General features: G+C 42.1%; 3 protein-coding genes across 3 annotated transcripts; 2 read left to right on the forward strand and 1 right to left on the reverse strand.

Moving 5' to 3' along the window:
- Positions 1 to 7,730: 7,730 nt before the first annotated feature.
- Positions 7,731 to 9,053, reverse strand: LOC128735713 (phenoloxidase-activating factor 2-like). The gene is made up of 5 exons (XM_053830197.1): positions 8,988 to 9,053; positions 8,828 to 8,910; positions 8,595 to 8,764; positions 8,328 to 8,482; positions 7,731 to 8,258 (listed from the first exon to the last, which is right to left on the reverse strand). The coding sequence occupies exons 1-5, from the start codon at positions 9,051 to 9,053 to the stop codon at positions 7,731 to 7,733; spliced, it is 1,002 nt and encodes a 333-aa protein (XP_053686172.1).
- Positions 9,054 to 10,614: 1,561 nt separating this feature from the next.
- On the forward strand, positions 10,615 to 11,412 carry LOC128735714 (uncharacterized). Its single transcript, XM_053830199.1, has one exon. The coding sequence runs from the start codon at positions 10,615 to 10,617 to the stop codon at positions 11,410 to 11,412; it is 798 nt and encodes a 265-aa protein (XP_053686174.1).
- Positions 11,413 to 11,920: 508 nt separating this feature from the next.
- Positions 11,921 to 14,768, forward strand: LOC128735715 (uncharacterized). The gene is made up of 3 exons (XM_053830200.1): positions 11,921 to 12,443; positions 13,818 to 14,551; positions 14,613 to 14,768. Exons 1-3 carry the CDS (start codon positions 11,921 to 11,923, stop codon positions 14,766 to 14,768), a joined length of 1,413 nt encoding a protein of 470 aa, XP_053686175.1.
- The last annotated feature ends 4,239 nt before the right edge of the window (positions 14,769 to 19,007 follow it).

Consider the following 19,007-nt stretch of genomic DNA (forward strand, 5'->3'; position numbering starts at 1 on the left):
TCTGTCTGTCTGTCTGTCTGTCTGTCTGTCTGTCTGTCTGTCTGTCTGTCTGTCTGTCTGTCTGTCTGTCTGTCTGTCTGTCTGTCTGTCTGTCTGTCTGTCTGTCTGTCTGTCTGTCTGTCTGTCTGTCTGTCTGTCTGTCTGTCTGTCTGTCTGTCTGTCTGTCTGTCTGTCTGTCTGTCTGTCTGTCTGTCTGTCTGTCTGTCTGTCTGTCTGTCTGTCTGTCTGTCTGTCTGTCTGTCTGTCTGTCTGTCTGTCTGTCTGTCTGTCTGTCTGTCTGTCTGTCTGTCTGTCTGTCTGTCTGTCTGTCTGTCTGTCTGTCTGTCTGTCTGTCTGTCTGTCTGTCTGTCTGTCTGTCTGTCTGTCTGTCTGTCTGTCTGTCTGTCTGTCTGTCTGTCTGTCTGTCTGTCTGTCTGTCTGTCTGTCTGTCTGTCTGTCTGTCTGTCTGTCTGTCTGTCTGTCTGTCTGTCTGTCTGTCTGTCTGTCTGTCTGTCTGTCTGTCTGTCTGTCTGTCTGTCTGTCTGTCTGTCTGTCTGTCTGTCTGTCTGTCTGTCTGTCTGTCTGTCTGTCTGTCTGTCTGTCTGTCTGTCTGTCTGTCTGTCTGTCTGTCTGTCTGTCTGTCTGTCTGTCTGTCTGTCTGTCTGTCTGTCTGTCTGTCTGTCTGTCTGTCTGTCTGTCTGTCTGTCTGTCTGTCTGTCTGTCTGTCTGTCTGTCTGTCTGTCTGTCTGTCTGTCTGTCTGTCTGTCTGTCTGTCTGTCTGTCTGTCTGTCTGTCTGTCTGTCTGTCTGTCTGTCTGTCTGTCTGTCTGTCTGTCTGTCTGTCTGTCTGTCTGTCTGTCTGTCTGTCTGTCTGTCTGTCTGTCTGTCTGTCTGTCTGTCTGTCTGTCTGTCTGTCTGTCTGTCTGTCTGTCTGTCTGTCTGTCTGTCTGTCTGTCTGTCTGTCTGTCTGTCTGTCTGTCTGTCTGTCTGTCTGTCTGTCTGTCTGTCTGTCTGTCTGTCTGTCTGTCTGTCTGTCTGTCTGTCTGTCTGTCTGTCTGTCTGTCTGTCTGTCTGTCTGTCTGTCTGTCTGTCTGTCTGTCTGTCTGTCTGTCTGTCTGTCTGTCTGTCTGTCTGTCTGTCTGTCTGTCTGTCTGTCTGTCTGTCTGTCTGTCTGTCTGTCTGTCTGTCTGTCTGTCTGTCTGTCTGTCTGTCTGTCTGTCTGTCTGTCTGTCTGTCTGTCTGTCTGTCTGTCTGTCTGTCTGTCTGTCTGTCTGTCTGTCTGTCTGTCTGTCTGTCTGTCTGTCTGTCTGTCTGTCTGTCTGTCTGTCTGTCTGTCTGTCTGTCTGTCTGTCTGTCTGTCTGTCTGTCTGTCTGTCTGTCTGTCTGTCTGTCTGTCTGTCTGTCTGTCTGTCTGTCTGTCTGTCTGTCTGTCTGTCTGTCTGTCTGTCTGTCTGTCTGTCTGTCTGTCTGTCTGTCTGTCTGTCTGTCTGTCTGTCTGTCTGTCTGTCTGTCTGTCTGTCTGTCTGTCTGTCTGTCTGTCTGTCTGTCTGTCTGTCTGTCTGTCTGTCTGTCTGTCTGTCTGTCTGTCTGTCTGTCTGTCTGTCTGTCTGTCTGTCTGTCTGTCTGTCTGTCTGTCTGTCTGTCTGTCTGTCTGTCTGTCTGTCTGTCTGTCTGTCTGTCTGTCTGTCTGTCTGTCTGTCTGTCTGTCTGTCTGTCTGTCTGTCTGTCTGTCTGTCTGTCTGTCTGTCTGTCTGTCTGTCTGTCTGTCTGTCTGTCTGTCTGTCTGTCTGTCTGTCTGTCTGTCTGTCTGTCTGTCTGTCTGTCTGTCTGTCTGTCTGTCTGTCTGTCTGTCTGTCTGTCTGTCTGTCTGTCTGTCTGTCTGTCTGTCTGTCTGTCTGTCTGTCTGTCTGTCTGTCTGTCTGTCTGTCTGTCTGTCTGTCTGTCTGTCTGTCCTGTGTTCGTTATAGAATCAAAAACTACTGAACCAATCGGCGTGAAAATTTGCATGTAGAGATTTTTGGGGCCAGGAAAGGTTTTAGTGATGGTTAGAGACCCCTCCCCCCACTAAGAGGGGGGGCTCCCATACAAATGAAACACAAATTTCTGCATAACTCGAGAACTAATCAAGCAAATAGAACCAAATTTGGCATGTGGGTGTTTTCGGTGACAAGAAAGTATTCTAGGGTAATTTGAGACCCCTCCCCTCTTTATAAGGGGAATTATAACTCCTCTCCCCTTTAAGAGGGGAGGTTTCCATACAAATTTCCTCATAACTCGAGAACTAATCAAGCAAATGGAACCAAATTTGGCATGTGAAGGTTTTCGAGGGCAAGAAAGTTTTCTATGTTGAATTAGGACCCCTCCTCACTTAAAGAGGGGGGGCTCCTGTACAAATGAAATACCAATTTCCTCCTAACTCGAGAACTAATCAAGCAAATGGAACCAAATTTGGCATGTGTGTGTTTTTGGAGACAAAATTTTTTTCTATGATGCATTGGGACCCCTCCCCACTTTAAGATGGGGGGGGGGGCTCCTATACAAACGAAATACAAATTTCCTTATAACTCGAGAGCTAATCCAGCAAATGGAACCAAATTTGGCATGTAGGTGTTTTTGGAGGCAAGAATTTTTTCTATGATGAACAAGAACCTCTCCCCACTTTAGGAGGGGGGGCTCCTATACAAATGAAATACAAATTTCCCCATAACTCGAGAACTAATCAAGCAAATAGAACCAAATTTGGCATGTGGGTGTTTTCGGTGACAAGAATTTATTCTGTGGTAAATTGAGACCCCTCCCTCTTTATAAGGGGAATTGTAACTCCTCTCCCCTTTAAGAGGGGGGGCTTCCATACAAATTTCCTCATAACTCGAGAACTAATCAAGCAAATGGAACCAAATTTGGCATGTGAAGGTTTTCGAGGGCAAGAAAATTTTCTACGGTGAATTAGGACCCCTCCCCACTCTAAGAGGGGGGGCTCCTGTACAAATGAAATACAAATTTCCTCCTAACTCGAGAACTAATCAAGCAAATAGAACAACATTTGGCATATGGGTGTTTTTTTTTGGTGACAAGAATTTATTCTATGGTGAATTGAGACCCCTCCTCTCTTTATAAGACGAATTATAACTCCTCTCCCCTTTAAGAGGGGGGGGCTTCCATACAAATTTCCTCATAACTCGAGAACTAATCAAGCAAATGCAACCAAATTTGGCATGTGAAGGTTTTCGAGAGCAAGAAAATTTTCTATGGTGAATTAGGACCCCTCCCCACTTTAAGAGGAGGGGCTCCTGTACAAATGAAATACAAATTTACTCATAACTCGAGAACTAATCAAGCGAATTGAACCAAATTTGGCATGTGTGTGTTTTTGGAGACAATTTTTTTTCAATGATGAATTGGGACCCCTCCCCACTTTAGGAGGGGGGGTCCTATACAAACGAAATACAAATTTCCTCATAACTCGAGAACTAATCCAGCAAATGGAACCAAATTTGGCGTGTAGGTGTTTTTGGAGGCAAGAATTTTTTCTGTGATGAATTAGGACCTCTTCCCACATTGGGAGGGGGGCTCCAATACAAATGAAATACAAATTTTCCCATAACTCGAGAACTAATCAAGCTAATAGAACCAAATTCGGCATGTGGAGGTTTTTGGAGGCAAAAATATTTTCTACGGTGAATTAGGATCCTTCCACACTTCAAGAGGGGGGGCTTCTACACAAATGAAATACAAATTTCCTCATAATTCGAGAACTAATCAAGCAAATGGAACCATATTTGGCATGTGGGTGTTTTTGGAGGCAACCATTTTTCCCATGATGAATTAGGACTTCTTACCTTTTTAGGAGGGGGGGGGGCTCCCATTCAAACGAAATACAAATTTGCTCATAACTTTAGAACTAATCAAGCAAATGGAACCAAATTTGGCATGTGAGAGTTTTAGATGGCAGAATTTTTTTTCTGTGGTGTATTACGACCCCTTTCCCTTTTAAGAGGGTGGGCTCCCATACAAATGAAATACAAATTTCCTTATAATTTGAGTACTAATCAAGCAAATGGAACCAAATTTAGCATGTAGGAGATTTTTGAGTCTTGAATTTATTTTATGATAGTTAGAGACCTCTCACCCCTGTGGTAGGGGAATATGGACTCTCATACAAATAAAACAGAAATTTTTGCGAAACTCAAAAACTAATCCAACTCGAGAAATTCGAGACTCTTCCATAAAACATTGATCAATAACAAGACCACAAAAACTATCTATAGTAACACTAGATCATTCAGGACGAGACGGTCGCGAGTGTTGCCGGTGACCCGCCGTCGGAAGCGCCGCCCACTGGGGGGCTTGCAAAACTCGAGATAGTGCCAAAGATCATCCGAGATTCATGATTTATGTACAACACAGGTTAATTTGTGGCAATACGAAGTTTGTCGGGTCAGCTAGTATATATATATATATATATATATATATATATACATACATACATACATACATACATACATACATACATACATACATACATACATACATACATACATACATACATACATACATACATACATACATACATACATACATACATACATACATACATACATACATACATACATACATACATACATACATACATACATACATACATACATACATACATACATACATACATACATACATACATACATACATACATACATACATACATACATACATACATACATACATACATACATACATACATACATACATACATACATACATACATACATACATACATATGAATGCTGATAAGTAAAGTAGAACCTAAGTTACAACTGATTGAAGCTCGCGTTGTAACGTCACGGCGGTCAGCCGGACGGATTCAAAACAAGTGAGACATAAGTAATAACATCGAAACCTTAAGGCACTGCATAAAATTTGCATCAGAAAAGGTTCTTCCTTTAAAAAGCACTTGCTAGTGGTGAAAAAATATTCGGACATTAGGGTGTCTTCAAGCAGATACAAAAAATATTTTTTCTATTTTAAGTCAGATAGCTGTCTACAGAACATTTGAAGAAAAACTAATTTCAAGAAACTTCATTGAATACTGAAAATTTCTATTTCTTACATGAAAAAAGTTATAGAGCCAAACTCTTAGGGACACCCTCAAAAACAGGGGTTTCGATCTAGCTCTTTAATAACGCTTCGTACACCTTTTAGATGTTCTAATATATTGGTAATCAAATTTAATTGCACATTTTTGTCGAAGATACTAGAGCTCTATCTTTTTCCCTTTAGGAGCTATCCCTTGTTTCTTTCATTTCGACATGTTCACCTACGGTTGCCTTCATAATACCTTTTTTTTAGATATTCCTCAGTGTTCTGTCCTATATTGTATATGGTGGAATACAGCATAAATTGACTCACAAAAACAAGTGAGATTAGCTGCATATAGCTGCTGTTCTCTGAGATACAGTACATTAAAGAGTACATGTAAAAATAAAAAAGCCAGTAATAGCTTCTAAAGGGAAAAAGATAGAGCCTACTATTTTCGACAAAAATGTGCAATTTAATTAGGTTACCAATTTATTAGAACATTGGCAAGCCATACGAAGCGTTATTAAAGAGCTAGATCGAAGAAAAAAAAAAACTATTTTTAAGGGTGTCCCTAAGAGTTTGGCTCTAAGACTTTTTTCATGTACGAAATATAAATCTTCAGCATTCAACAAAGTTTCTTAAAATTAGCTTTTATACAAATGTTTTGTAGACAGCTATCATTTCTGACATAAAATAGAGAAAATATTTTTTGTATCTGCTTGAAGACACCCTAATGTCCGAATATTTTTTCACCACTAGAAAGTGCTTTTTAAATGAAGAAACTTTTCTGAAGCAACTATTATGCTATGTCTTAAGGTTTCGATGCTATTACTTATGTCTTACTTTCTTAGCATCCCTCCCACTGCGCGACGTAGTTTGTGAACAACCCCACAATTACGTAGGCGAAATAGTGAAAGACAAATTAACAACACATTTTTGGATTATCCCTTATGTACAGAGGGCAGCAACAGCGATAATTAACGAATATTAAATGAACAGATTTTTCGTGACGTTACAACGGAGCTACGACCCTCTCTGTGCAAAGCAGAGCGTTGTAACGTCACGAAAAGTAAAAGCTGTTTAAAAATTAACTTCACTAACTATCAGAATTCTGAAAACGGCAAGTTGTTCAGTATTCATCTCTTATCAAATCATAGAAGAAAATCTTTAGATAAAATTTGAAAGAGAGCAGAATTTTCATGTTTTTTGACAGAAGACGTATTTCTGGCGCGTTGTAACGTCACGCTACATATTTGCTTTCCAAAACAATCTGGGCAAAGCAAATGCTATTAATTTGTTCACTTTCAATAGGAAATTTTATGCTCTTTCCAAATATATAATAATATTTGGGGGTTTCTCAACGATTTTCCCAGCTAAAACATAAATACTGTGCAAAGAAAAGTCAAAACGTTGTAACGTCACGGCGGAATGTGTCATATATACAGACATACACACATACACCGATTACAGTCGACCCTTGATATTTTGGTTTTACACGTTTTGAACGGTTTAATATAAGGTACTTAAATGATTAAGTTTGAATAAATCGTCCGATTTTCAACAACTCGGTTTCATTTGATAGATCTCAAGAGTAATTTTCAAATAATAACAAATTGTAGAATCTTTCTTATTGAATTAGTGTTTATATGTAACAAAAATATGTTTTCAATACATTTTTTTCAGATTTCTTTATGTAACTTTCAAACCACAACTCCACTCGTCATGAAATTTATAAGTTAAGGTTTTGAAAGGCTACTCTTTCATTTGTAATCAATTTTGTTCAAATCGATTAAGGAACCTAGGAGATTATGAAGTCCCATATTTTTCGTATTTTTATACATAACTTTTGAACTAAAAGTCCGATCAAAATGAAATTCAATAGCGAACAATGGGACAACTATACCTTTCATTTGACACTAAGATCATCAAAATCGGTCCAGCCATCTCCGAGAAAAGTGAGTGAGATTGAAAGCGTTACACACACACACACACACACACACACACACACACACACACACACACACACACACACACACACACACACACACACACACACACACACACACACACACACACACACACACACACACACACACACACACACACACACACACACACACAGAAAATGCTCAGTTTTCGAAACTGAGTCGAATGGTACTTAACACTCGTTCCGCTGGGCGTTCTTTCGATTTTCGGTTTTCCGAGTGATTTCTATATCTTTATACTATATTTTCATATAGTAGAAAGGCAAAACACATCAAACAAGTTGTATAATGAAATGCAGTTGCTTTATTTAAATAATTTTATATAGGGTCAGATAGTATATCTATATTCGAGCGAAATACACAATAAAGTCGGATTTGATGTATTTTTGTCTGGAATAAAATCTAAACTGTGAGATCGACCGGTTACGAACCGGTTTTAATTCACGTCAATTAATAATCGATCCGTAGCATCCGTGAAACCAATACTGTAGATTCTTCAATATCCTTTTCGGTCCGAAAATTTTTTTTAGCGATTCTTCAGGAAATTCCAAACCCAGCAGAGCAGAACAAGGCCTTGAAATTCATTTAATTTTTTTTTGACAAAAATTCACGGTCTGTGTTCAACTTTTCGCACAGTCACTAATTTACTATAAACTATATAATAGAATTAGAAACATCTGTCTGTTATTATCTATTCAAAAATTTTCACTGACTTCAGATGACCTTCAATCCAATCACTGAAAAAAGCCACATTTGTGTAAGCCCCTGGAATGCCCTGTTCTCCGCAGCCAATTCCCCAAGCAACTATACCAATCTGATAATAAATTCCATTGGAATCCGGACAAATTAATGGAGCGCCCCCATCACCGGTACAAACATCAACGTTTTCCTCTCCACCAGCGCATACATAACTCTGATCTAAGTGGAAATTCGATCCCAGTCGTGTTGTTCTGAAGGCAACCTCACATTGATCGCGTTCCATCAATGGCACCTGAACCTTCTTCAAAATGTGTACCATGGTTTTATCGTTAAATTGGGCGTCACCCCAGCCACCAGTTAGACACGATTGGCGATTGTAGGAAATCGTAGGCGATGGCAGACAAATTGGTCGAACATGTTTGTCTAAGTCGAACGGTTCCTTAAGAATAAGTAGGGCAATATTATTATGATGCTGCTCGTTGTATTTTTCATGAACTATCGTTTTAACCACTTGACGATTCTGAAAAAGAAGGGAAAAAATTAAAATCATACGTGGGTGAAGTTTCACAAAAATAAAAAGAGTTCAAACCTGTATGGGTAACAGTTCATTATCTCCATTTAAATCCCATTCACCGGCACGTACGAAAAGCTCATCACCTTGAGCTTTCTTAACAATATGGGCAGCAGTCAATGCCGCTGAAGATGAAATCAGTGATGCAGAACCTTCGTATACGTCTTTCGGTTCTTCAATTACAACGAGTTTGGTAAATAACATCAGTGTCCAGGGAAATTCCGCTACATGAACGATTTTTTTGCTTCCATAAATAGCAACACTATTAGGAATTTCATATCATACCATATTGTGACTCGCCCTGATTGTTTCCTGTAATGTGAAATCCGATACCATTATCGTTTCTGATCCCACATCGTTCGCCAGCACCCATTGATGAAACTAGATTCAAATGTGTAACGCTTGTTGTAGGACAACATACTTCGAAAAGATTACCACATTCATTTGTTTCCAATCTGTAAAATGGTGAAACTTCCTAGTATTCTAATTCACAACGTAATTTTTATCTCATTTATTACCTAAGATTAAACTCGGGCGATTCATCGCCACTAAGCACTTTATTTTTATCGCAAGCAATTGCCACACATGTTCCTTGGCAGGACTTCAGCGTAGAAAATTACGAAAAAAAATAATGTATCGAGCATTAGAAGTAGTCACACACAATTCTGACTAACATACCCCCGCTTTGACGGATACTTTGTAGATGGTACACCAAAAAACCAAAACCATCAGAACCTTAAACATTTTTCATCGGGATTGTGCTCGAAACGTTCTTTTCAAATGCGAGATTTTTGCAGACTGTAAGCTGAACTATCATCACCGTTGCCTTCTACCCATTCCTTATTAGCTCAATTTGGTTGCATATAAATTGAATCCAGAAACCAGTTTCCCATCGTTCCGCAATCATTGGGTTGGTTAATCCATGCGAATTTAGTTGAAAGTATTTATAAGACGTTCTAAGTAAGTGTGAGTTCTCGGATTTGTTCTAGTTAATCCTGCAGATTTTTAAAAACTACCAGTCCAATTTAGGATGAAGGATGACACAATTTTATTATATTTTATAACAGCCAGAATGAGTATCTGAAAATTCTCGAACAAAAGCAATGCATTTGAAAAGTACAATTCAAAAATTGAATTTGAAATTAGGCCCAGTCCTAAAAACTTCATAAATTAAAATCTCACAATTTTCTATCCATAACGCATCTTATTGAAAATATTGGGGATAGCTCGAAAAAGATTTATAATCTTTTTGCAAATTTTTTTCAAGAAATCTATACAATTTCTGAAGAAGATCGCTATCGCGACTATTTTGCATTTCAACCATAATCCTCAACAGAAATTGTCGTCAACCGATTTTATGCTCAAGATATTTTACAGGCTTTAACAAATTTAGATGCCTCAAAAGTCCTGCACCGGACGGCATCCCTTCAGTATTCATTAAAAAATCTGGTAAGGGAGTTCACTGCTTGTTAGTTTTGGCTGGAATCCGGAATCTTTCCAAAAATATGGAAATGTTTATTTCTAGTGCTTATATTTTATTCGCACCGGAAATCTGACATGCATAATTACTATGGAATTGCTATAATTTCTTGCATTCCAAAACTTGAGGAAGCAATTGTCAATGAAAATACTAACTTAAAAACAGCATTATAGAAATGCAATACGGATTCTTCAAAGGTCGCTCGACTACGACAAATTTACGAGAATTCATAAACCACGGATGGAATTCATCCATTGAAAGCAATGAATAATGGCATCCAAGTAAAAGCACTTTATGCGGAATTTTACAAAGCATTTGATCGCTTTGACATACCAATACTGCTTTTCGAATTGCAAAAAATTGATATTAAACCAGCGTTTTTGGAATAGCTTGAATCGTATTTAACTAATCGCTAAAAATAATTAAATTCAACGGAAAAACCTTGTCCAAGTCACTTCTGGTGCCCCCTGGTCTCCTTTGGAACCACTTCTATTTATTTTGTATATTATCGACATTTCCTTCATTCTCAAGGAACTTAAAGTGCTGTGGCGTAACGCACACCAATCTAAAACCATCTCTTGATCCAATAACAATGTAACTATGTAAATACAGTTTAGTTCTTATCTGATAGCCAAACCCGACGGTCTAGCCTTTTATTCAGTCCGAAAGAACTTTCCCAACCGCGAGGCAAATACCCCATAACTGGTAACCCCGCACGCGAGAAGCATTCGAAACACGTTAATTTCGTCAAAAGACCGTACCGCTAACGCGAAATTTTTGAAAACCGCGATCACGCGTCTCATCTCGAACCTCGTGTAAAACACAATGGCTACCGGTGAAGTCAGCAGTGAAACGGTTAAAAAAGAAAGTGTCGTTATAGAACCGACGATCGTTGCGAAGATAAACTTCCCTGATTTCGATCCAGACGATATCGAAACATGGTTCATCTGCCTTGAAGCGGCATTCAATGTCAACGGGATCAAAAATGATAAGTTCAAGTTTAACGCAGTGATCGTCGCCCTCGGTTCACGTGCCAAATTCGTGCATACAGTGATATCAAAGTGCAATGAAGCGAATACAAATGATAAATATGATACCCTCAAAAACGTCTTAATTGCTCACTTACGACCGTCGGAAACTCAACGACTAACCAGCTTACTTTCTGGGCTGTCTTTAGGAGATCAAAAACCAAGTGTCCTTTTGTCAGAGATGCGCCGCTTGGGTGGCGCAGGCTGCACAGACAACGTGCTCTCCAACCTTTGGTTACGTGCCCTTCCTGATACCACTCGTTCTATCATTGCCGCTATGCCCACTGCTAGCTTGGATGAACAAGCAAACGTAGCAGACAAAATTTTGGAAGCTCCCCGCGAACAGATCTCTACTCTACAGTGCAACGAAACGTTTTCCATTTCATCTCTCGAGCAACGCATTGAAGCTCTATCACGCCGTCTGGATGAAGCTCTATCTGGAAGCTTCCATGGACGAGACCGACACCATAGCCGTCCTCGTACTCGCTCATTAAGTCGCCGAGATGGAACTCCAGCACGCAGCAAGACACCCGTCGCTGGATCTGTTGGTTCCACTATCGCTACGGTGCACAAGCACAAAAGTGTGAGAAAGTAAAAGGAGACAACCAGAACGTTAAGTGTATTTTTTTCGACGGAAATGTCGAGGTGTACGCTCGACCGAGACAAAACTAAACCACCACAGCAGCAACTACCCCGCAACAAATAGCGAACCTCCACTTCACCGGAAAACCAGCAGCAGCCTGAACCAACCCGCAAACGTTCAACGAATCCATATACACGATCTGAAGTCATCTAATCGATACCTCATCGACACCGGCGCAGACGTCTCCGTCATACCACCCTCGGCAAGAGAGCGCCTCTCACCGACGTCGTCACATGCCATAGATGCCATTTTCACAGATTTTTTCACACGCATAAATTTGGGACCCTATCATTTCCTCCGCAATATTTAATTTTTATAGTATATTTTTTCTGTAATATACATAGCTTATGAAGTATTTTAATTATCATTGACACATTGGTAGAACCAGAGCTCACAGGAACTGACATAATTGGTGGGTCCCAAATTTATGCGTGTGAAAAAATCTGTGATTCTGGTATCTATGGCACATCAACTGTTCGCCGCGAATGGTACCCGAATACAAACATACGGCACTAAGCGCCTTACGATTGATCTTGGTCTACGAAGATCGTTCGTGTGGGTATTTGTGATTGCAGACGTGAAATCACCGATCATCGGGGCCGATTTTCTCAAACACTTCGGTCTGCTCGCGGATCTTCGGAGAAACAAGCTGATCGATAATACTACCCGCCTAGAAGTCAACAACATCAATGCAACATCGGAGCCACTCATCACGACATTCAACGTAAATTCACCATTTGCTGAAATCCTCGTCGAGTATCAAGACATCACCGTCTTGAATATGAAACACAAGCCAACCAATGCCAGTACCGTGCACCAAATCATCACAACTGGCCCACCTGTGTTTTGCCGCCCTCGTCGACTACCTGTGGACAAGCTTAACGAAGCGAAAGCTGAGTTCCAGTTCCTAATGGAGCAAGACATTAGTCAACCGTCAAAAAGCTGTTGGGCGAGCCCGCTTCACCTCGTCAAAAAATCGAATGGTAAGTGGCGCCCGTGCGGTGACTACCGTGGTCTGAATGCCATCACTGTTCCAGACCGGTACCCCGTGCCGCATATACAAGACTTTTCCAGCATCTTTTCTTTTTGAGTTCAAATACATGACTTTTGGGATACGCAATGCCGGACAGACATTGCAAAGACACCTACATGCAATATTGGGTGATCTTGACTTCGTGTACCCATACATCGACGACCTGTGCATAGCGTCGGACAGCGTTAACCAACACAAACTTCATCTTCTTGCAGTCTTTGATCGATTGAGGCAAAATGGCCTCGTCATCAACGCGTCGAAATACCAAATTGGTCAATCTACCGTAGATTTCCTTGGACACCAAATCACAACTGAAGGAATTAAACCTAAACCTAAGTCCAAGCCATCCTGGAATTTCCAAAGTCAACAATCGCCAAACAACTGAAGCGGTTTCTTGGTACTGTAAATTTCTATCGACGTTTTATACCGAGAGCCGCAGAGAGCCAGCAAATCTTACAACGAATGATCGAAGGTAACACTCGCAACGATACGACGGTACTCGTATAGGACAAAATTTCGAAGGAAGCATTCGAGCGATGTAAAGCAGACTTAGTAAACGCTACCCTTCTCGCTCACCCTTCTCCAGATGCCAAACTTGCCTTGGACGTGGACGCTTCAAACACAGCGATCGGAGCCGTTTTACATTAACTTACACACAGTGGCCCTCAGCCTCTCGCCTTCTTGTCTCGCAAGCTAAGTGAGACCCAACAAAAAGCAAGCACGAAGCCGTCAAACACTTTCGGGATATGCTACAAGCTCGAGAATTCTGTGTCTGACCACTGACCACAAGCCTCTCACTACCGCCTTCCAGAAGCGCCCGGAGAAGGCAAGTCCCACACAACAACGCCGGCTCAGCTTTATTAGTGAGTATACTACCGACATCAGGCACGTATCTGGCAACGATAATAAAGTCGCCGATAAGCTCAGCCGTATCAACACTATACCACCACCGAAGTCATCGATTACGATCGTATGGCTAAACTTCAGAAGACGGATCCCGAATTGAAACAGTTTTTAGAAAATCCCCCGACCAATACAACTGTAAAATTGAAGCTACTCCAATCGCCCGTAGCGACTACTCCTCTGTATTGCGATATCTCTACGGAATCTATTCGACCGTTCGTTCCACCAGAGCTTCGACGCCGAGTGATAGAGAAAATGCATAGCGCTTCACACCCTTGGATTCGTACCACCACCCCTATAGTCTCAGAGCGATTCATCTGGCCATCGCTTCGCCGAGATTGTAAGCAGTTCGTCACTTTTTGCATACCGTGCCAAAAATCAAAAATACAACGACACAACAAAACTCCAGTTGTCCGAACAGCTGTACCAGATACCCGATTTACACACATCCACATGGATCTCATCGGACCTCTGGCGCCGTCCGAAGGTAATTTGTATTGCCTCACTATCATCGATAAATTCACCCGATGGCCGGAGGTATTTCCCTTGCCGAACATGACAGCACTCACTGTAGCTCGTGCGTTCATCAACGGCTGGATCGCACGCTTCGGTGTACCCACGAATGTAACTACCGATTGCGGCAGGCAGTTCGAATCGGAACTCTTCAACACATTGACACGTTTGCTAGGAATCACACACTTGCGCACAACCCCTTATCACCCACAAGCAAATGGTCAGATCGAGCGAACACACCGCCAGCTGAAATCATCCATCATGTGTCATCAAAATTCTCGGTGGACCGAAGTTCTGCCGATCGTGCTGCTTGGGATACGATCGTCATTAAAGGAAGAGCTAGAAGCATCACCCGCTGAGCTCACTTATGGTACATCACTTCGGTTACCCGGTGAGTTTTTCAACTGTAGCGAGAGCAAAAATCCAACACCAGAATTCGTCACCGACCTGAAAGCTAGCATGTCGAAGCTGAGACCTACATCCACGAGCAACCACTCGAAGGACGCTGTCTTCGTTCAGAAGCACTTATCTTCATGCTGCCATGTGTTCATAAGGAGAGGAGCGATCAAGCCACCTCTCTCTCAACCCTACGACGGCCCGTACCGTGTGATCCGTCGCAAGGAAAAAGTGTACATCATGGACGTAAATGGTAAGCACACTGCGGTATCCATCGATCGCTTGAAAGCTGCCTTTACACAACCAGACGATCAACCTAGCCAAGGTCAACAATCCACTACCAGCGAAGCCACTACTTACCAAACACGCTCTGGACGCCATGTCAGGATCCCCCAAAGATACTGGTAAAACTAAGGAGGAAGTAGTGTGGCGTAACGCACACCAATCTAAAACCATCTCTTGATCCAATAACAATGTAACTATGTAAATACAGTCTAGTTCTTATCTGATAGCCAAACCCGACGGTCTAGCCTTTTATTCAGTCCGAAAGAACTTTCCCAACCGCGAGGCAAATACCCCATAGTGCCAATATATGCCGTCGACATGAAGTTCTTTTTGGAAATAAGAAATGAAGAAGACATCAATGTATTCCAGAGTGAAATATGCTTATTTGACATATAGCGTAAAAAAGCATATTAGAACTTAATGAAATTAATAAAGAACTTAAACCAAACTAATGTTAAAAAGTGCAACCTAATATCGTTTACTTACCTACTCATGGGTCCGCCGATCCGGCAGAACAAAGGGATGAAATCAGAGATCTACAATGCCGACGGTTATCCGTCATGGCTTTTACCTGTCGCCAGGACAGGTTCTCGTCTACAGCCCGGTTGTCGTTGGCTAGGTTGCACCGCCATGAGCCTCTGGGTCTGCTTGTTCTACGCTGTCCTTGCGAATATCAGTAGTGTGCTTCTCTGTAGTACTCGTACGCTCGTTTCCTCAAGGTGTGTTCTTTCCATTCCCACCTACGTTCACGACAATGGAGTTCCTTATTAAAGATTCAGTTGGCAGGTCATCAGGCACGAGTGATATATTGCAGGATTAACAAATACCTACATGCAGTATTTGCACTGTCTTTGCTGACACGCAACGTAGTACTGATCTAACGTTTGAGTTGAAAATTCGGGTTTTCGTATGTAGAGTAGATTGAGCGCCAAATGTTCTTGATCCGTGTCAGTCCATATCAGTCTTGGTAGCACCATCGGGTATTGTCCGGCTATCAAGATATTAAAAGGTGTCTACCTGCTCAACTTGTTGTCCCGCTACTGTGAAGTTGGTGGGATTGTCAATGTTCACTACCATAGACTAAGTTTTTGCTACATTGGCTGTGAGACCTGCTGCCTGGAAGCTCTCGGAGCGGCATCTAAGTTGCTCTGCATATCGTTTCGGTGAGCCAAACCGTCATCGGCTAGGTCGAGGTCATTTAGCTGCTCCATCGTTAGAGGATTCCAGGGGAATCCTCAATTTGGTCTACTATTGATTGGCCCAACTAATATCTCATCCATAGCGATGAGAAACAGAAGAATGCAGTACTGTCTCACGCCAGCAAAACCGTTATAGGGTCGGTTAAGGCGCCGTTGTGCATTATAATCGTTGAACCTTGCACGAAAATGCCTCGTACTGAGCTTCGAAGGGATGGACAAGCTGCAACTCCTCTGCGCCTAAGTCCGCCCCAGATGTTTTCGTCGTGGAGTCGGTGAAATTCTTTTTCGAGTTCAGCGTATACCAGCAGAATAGAGTCCTGGATTTCGTTGATCAGCTTCAATATAATGCGGAACGTTGTGATATGGTCTACACATGATCGGCCAGCACGGAATCCAGTTTGCAGTCTGCAATTCGAGGAGAAACTACCGGAAGCGTGAATGGAAGGTGGATGGTAAATGGTTGAATAATGCGCTCCAGAACTACCACGAAGTTCCACAGCCTCTTATTCAGCAACTCCTATCTCTACCTCCTCGTGATGCCATCCGGGATACGTTCCTTAGTGGAAATCGGGCAACCGGTGGAAGCTAGGGTCGTATGCGGACAGAGAAGGGGGCACTCATGCGAAGGCTGAGTATAAACTCTACGCCTGCAAGACGGTTCTTGTAGGAGGTAAGACTTCTAAGAACCAAAGCAGAGGGTCCAAAGCATCTAAAGGTGGATGGGGTTAATAGCTGTTATCCATGGCTATTATGTAAAAGCTTGAATGGGTAAACCCCTAATCCAAGGTGTGAAGCAACCCGTTCCGAGGGATGAATGGTGGTGGGGGTTCTATCAATTTTCTCGCCGCAACGGAGCCTATGGAGTACCAGGGCGCCCAGCACAGTAATTTGCCCTTGCTGCATCAAGCCGGACACTGATGGTGGACGATTTCTTACCGTGCATGCTCTCTCTGCCGAAAACAAAGAAACGAATGAAGTGGAGAGGAGAATAGGGGAGGAACAGGACTTGAACGATGCGCTAGCAGAGGTTCAGCCCTGATCTTCGTCTATCCTCAACACGCCGATTCATTGTGAGTCAACAAACGAAATTGTGGCTCCAACTCTCTACTCACGGGTCGAGATTCACTCTGCCTGATCTCTGACTATGTGCTGGAGGCTGAAACAAAAGGAGAGCCGAACAGTTATGGCCAGTAGGATGGCTGTACAATCGCTCAAACAATCTAAAAATATATAATGTCGAGTATGAGGGTTACTCAAAAGTCGCTGAGTCTCAATAAGAAAGATCTCAGCAAGCTTAACGGTCTTGTAACAGAACATTGTCCAAGTAAATATCATCTTCGGAATCTCGGTTTCGTACAAGATGATATTTAACCTCGGAACACGTGCTCTGCAATCGTGGAGTGCTAATAGTACGCAGACTGCAGTATCTCAAAAAGGGGAGATCTGGTGGGCGTCGCCGATCAGGGTACTAGGTTCATAAACCTATAGGACTATAGTCGTCCCTGATTGGCACATGTTTCGCTCTAGCTACCAGCCTGCCACTTCCTCAATAAGTGATAGGCAAACTTGAAGCGTATAGTAAAATAATAAAATGGAGCATACCGCAATAGTTCAAAATACTGGACGCAGTGGTAAGAGTACCCAACAGAAGAGGGAATGGAAGGTGTAGTCTGTCCCATCTTCAAACAAGGCGACCAGCTATATTGCTGTAATTGCCACGGCATCACGCTAGTCAACGCCGCCTACAAGGCACTCTCCCAGATTTTGTTGCGTCGTCTATCCCCAATAGCAAGAGAATTCGTAGAGCAGTAGCAGGCGGGCTTTACGGGAGCCCGTGCTACTGCGGATCAAATTTCTACTCGCTGGAAAATAATCCATATATGTCGAGAGCACAACGTGCCCACGTATCATATTTTCGTGGATTTCAGAGCAACATACGATACAGTTGGACGCGAACAGCTATGGCATATAATGTAAGAGTACGGTTTTGCGGACAAACTAACCTGGTTGATAAAAATTACTCGAGTAATGTGCTACGTGCGCGTCCTGTATGTTATTCAATATCGCTATTGGAGGTGTGACCCAACGAGCGGGCATCGAAACGAGAAGAACGCTGTTCAGCAAGAGTAGCTAACTCCTAGCCTTTATAGACGACCTCGACGTCATTACTAGAAACCTTGGCATGGCGGAGGCAATCTAAGCCAGACTATAAACGAAAGCTAGAAGGATAGGGTAGCACATCAATGTGTCGAAAACCAAATATATGACAGAAAGAGGCTCAAGAGAAAGCAACGTTTGCCTCCCACGGACAGTGACAATTGACGGCGATGAACTGGAAGTGGTTGATGAGTTCGTATGTTTGGGATCTCTGGTCCCCGCCGACAATAATACGAGTAAGGAGATCCAACGACGCATTTAAGCTGGAAATCGAGCCTTCTTTTTCCTCCATAAGACGCTTCGATCAAGACGCATACGCCACCGCACAAAGCTGACGATGTACAAAACGCCAATCAGACCGGTAGGGTGATTTATATATTTTAGACAGGCGTCACGCGTACTCTATTTTGGACATTTGCGGCTAAATTAAATGGAAATGTCCAAAATAGCGTACGTCTAGTGATAGCGTACAGCTCTATGGTAACGCCTATCCAAAATACATAAATCACCCTAGTCCTCTACGGACTTGAGACTTTAACTTTGCTTACAGACGACATACGTGCACTTGCCGTATTTGAACAAACACACTTAAATTTTGTTCAAATGTTCGGTAATTTATTTTACAGATTTTATCAGTATATTTGGAAAAATGCTGACCGATCCATTCCTTTTTCAAGAAATGCTGAGCATCGTCAATATTTGACATTTCTCAATAACGATATCCATCAAACAGTGGCGAGTTCGTTAATATTTTTTGCTGTATCTATCCGCACAGCGAGATCATTTCATACCTGTCAAAAGTTCAGAAATTCTTTAACGAACTGTCCTTATTTATTACGGATAAGTTCGCAAAAGATATGCTGAGGTCAGAAAATTTTGCAGAAGTTATCATCAAGAATTTTTGGCTGTCAAAATGAAATTCAAACAGGAAGATTAAGTATTGCGTGTGAAGTGTGTGTGGAAATAGTTCAAATTATGAACAAATATAGTGCTTCTCGGGAGTTTAGTGGTACGTAGCATGGTTTGGTTACGTTTTTGAACCATCTTTATACAATCTTTAT

Source organism: Sabethes cyaneus, chromosome 2 (genome assembly GCF_943734655.1).
Source record: "Sabethes cyaneus chromosome 2, idSabCyanKW18_F2, whole genome shotgun sequence".
Lineage (NCBI taxonomy): Eukaryota > Metazoa > Arthropoda > Insecta > Diptera > Culicidae > Sabethes > Sabethes cyaneus.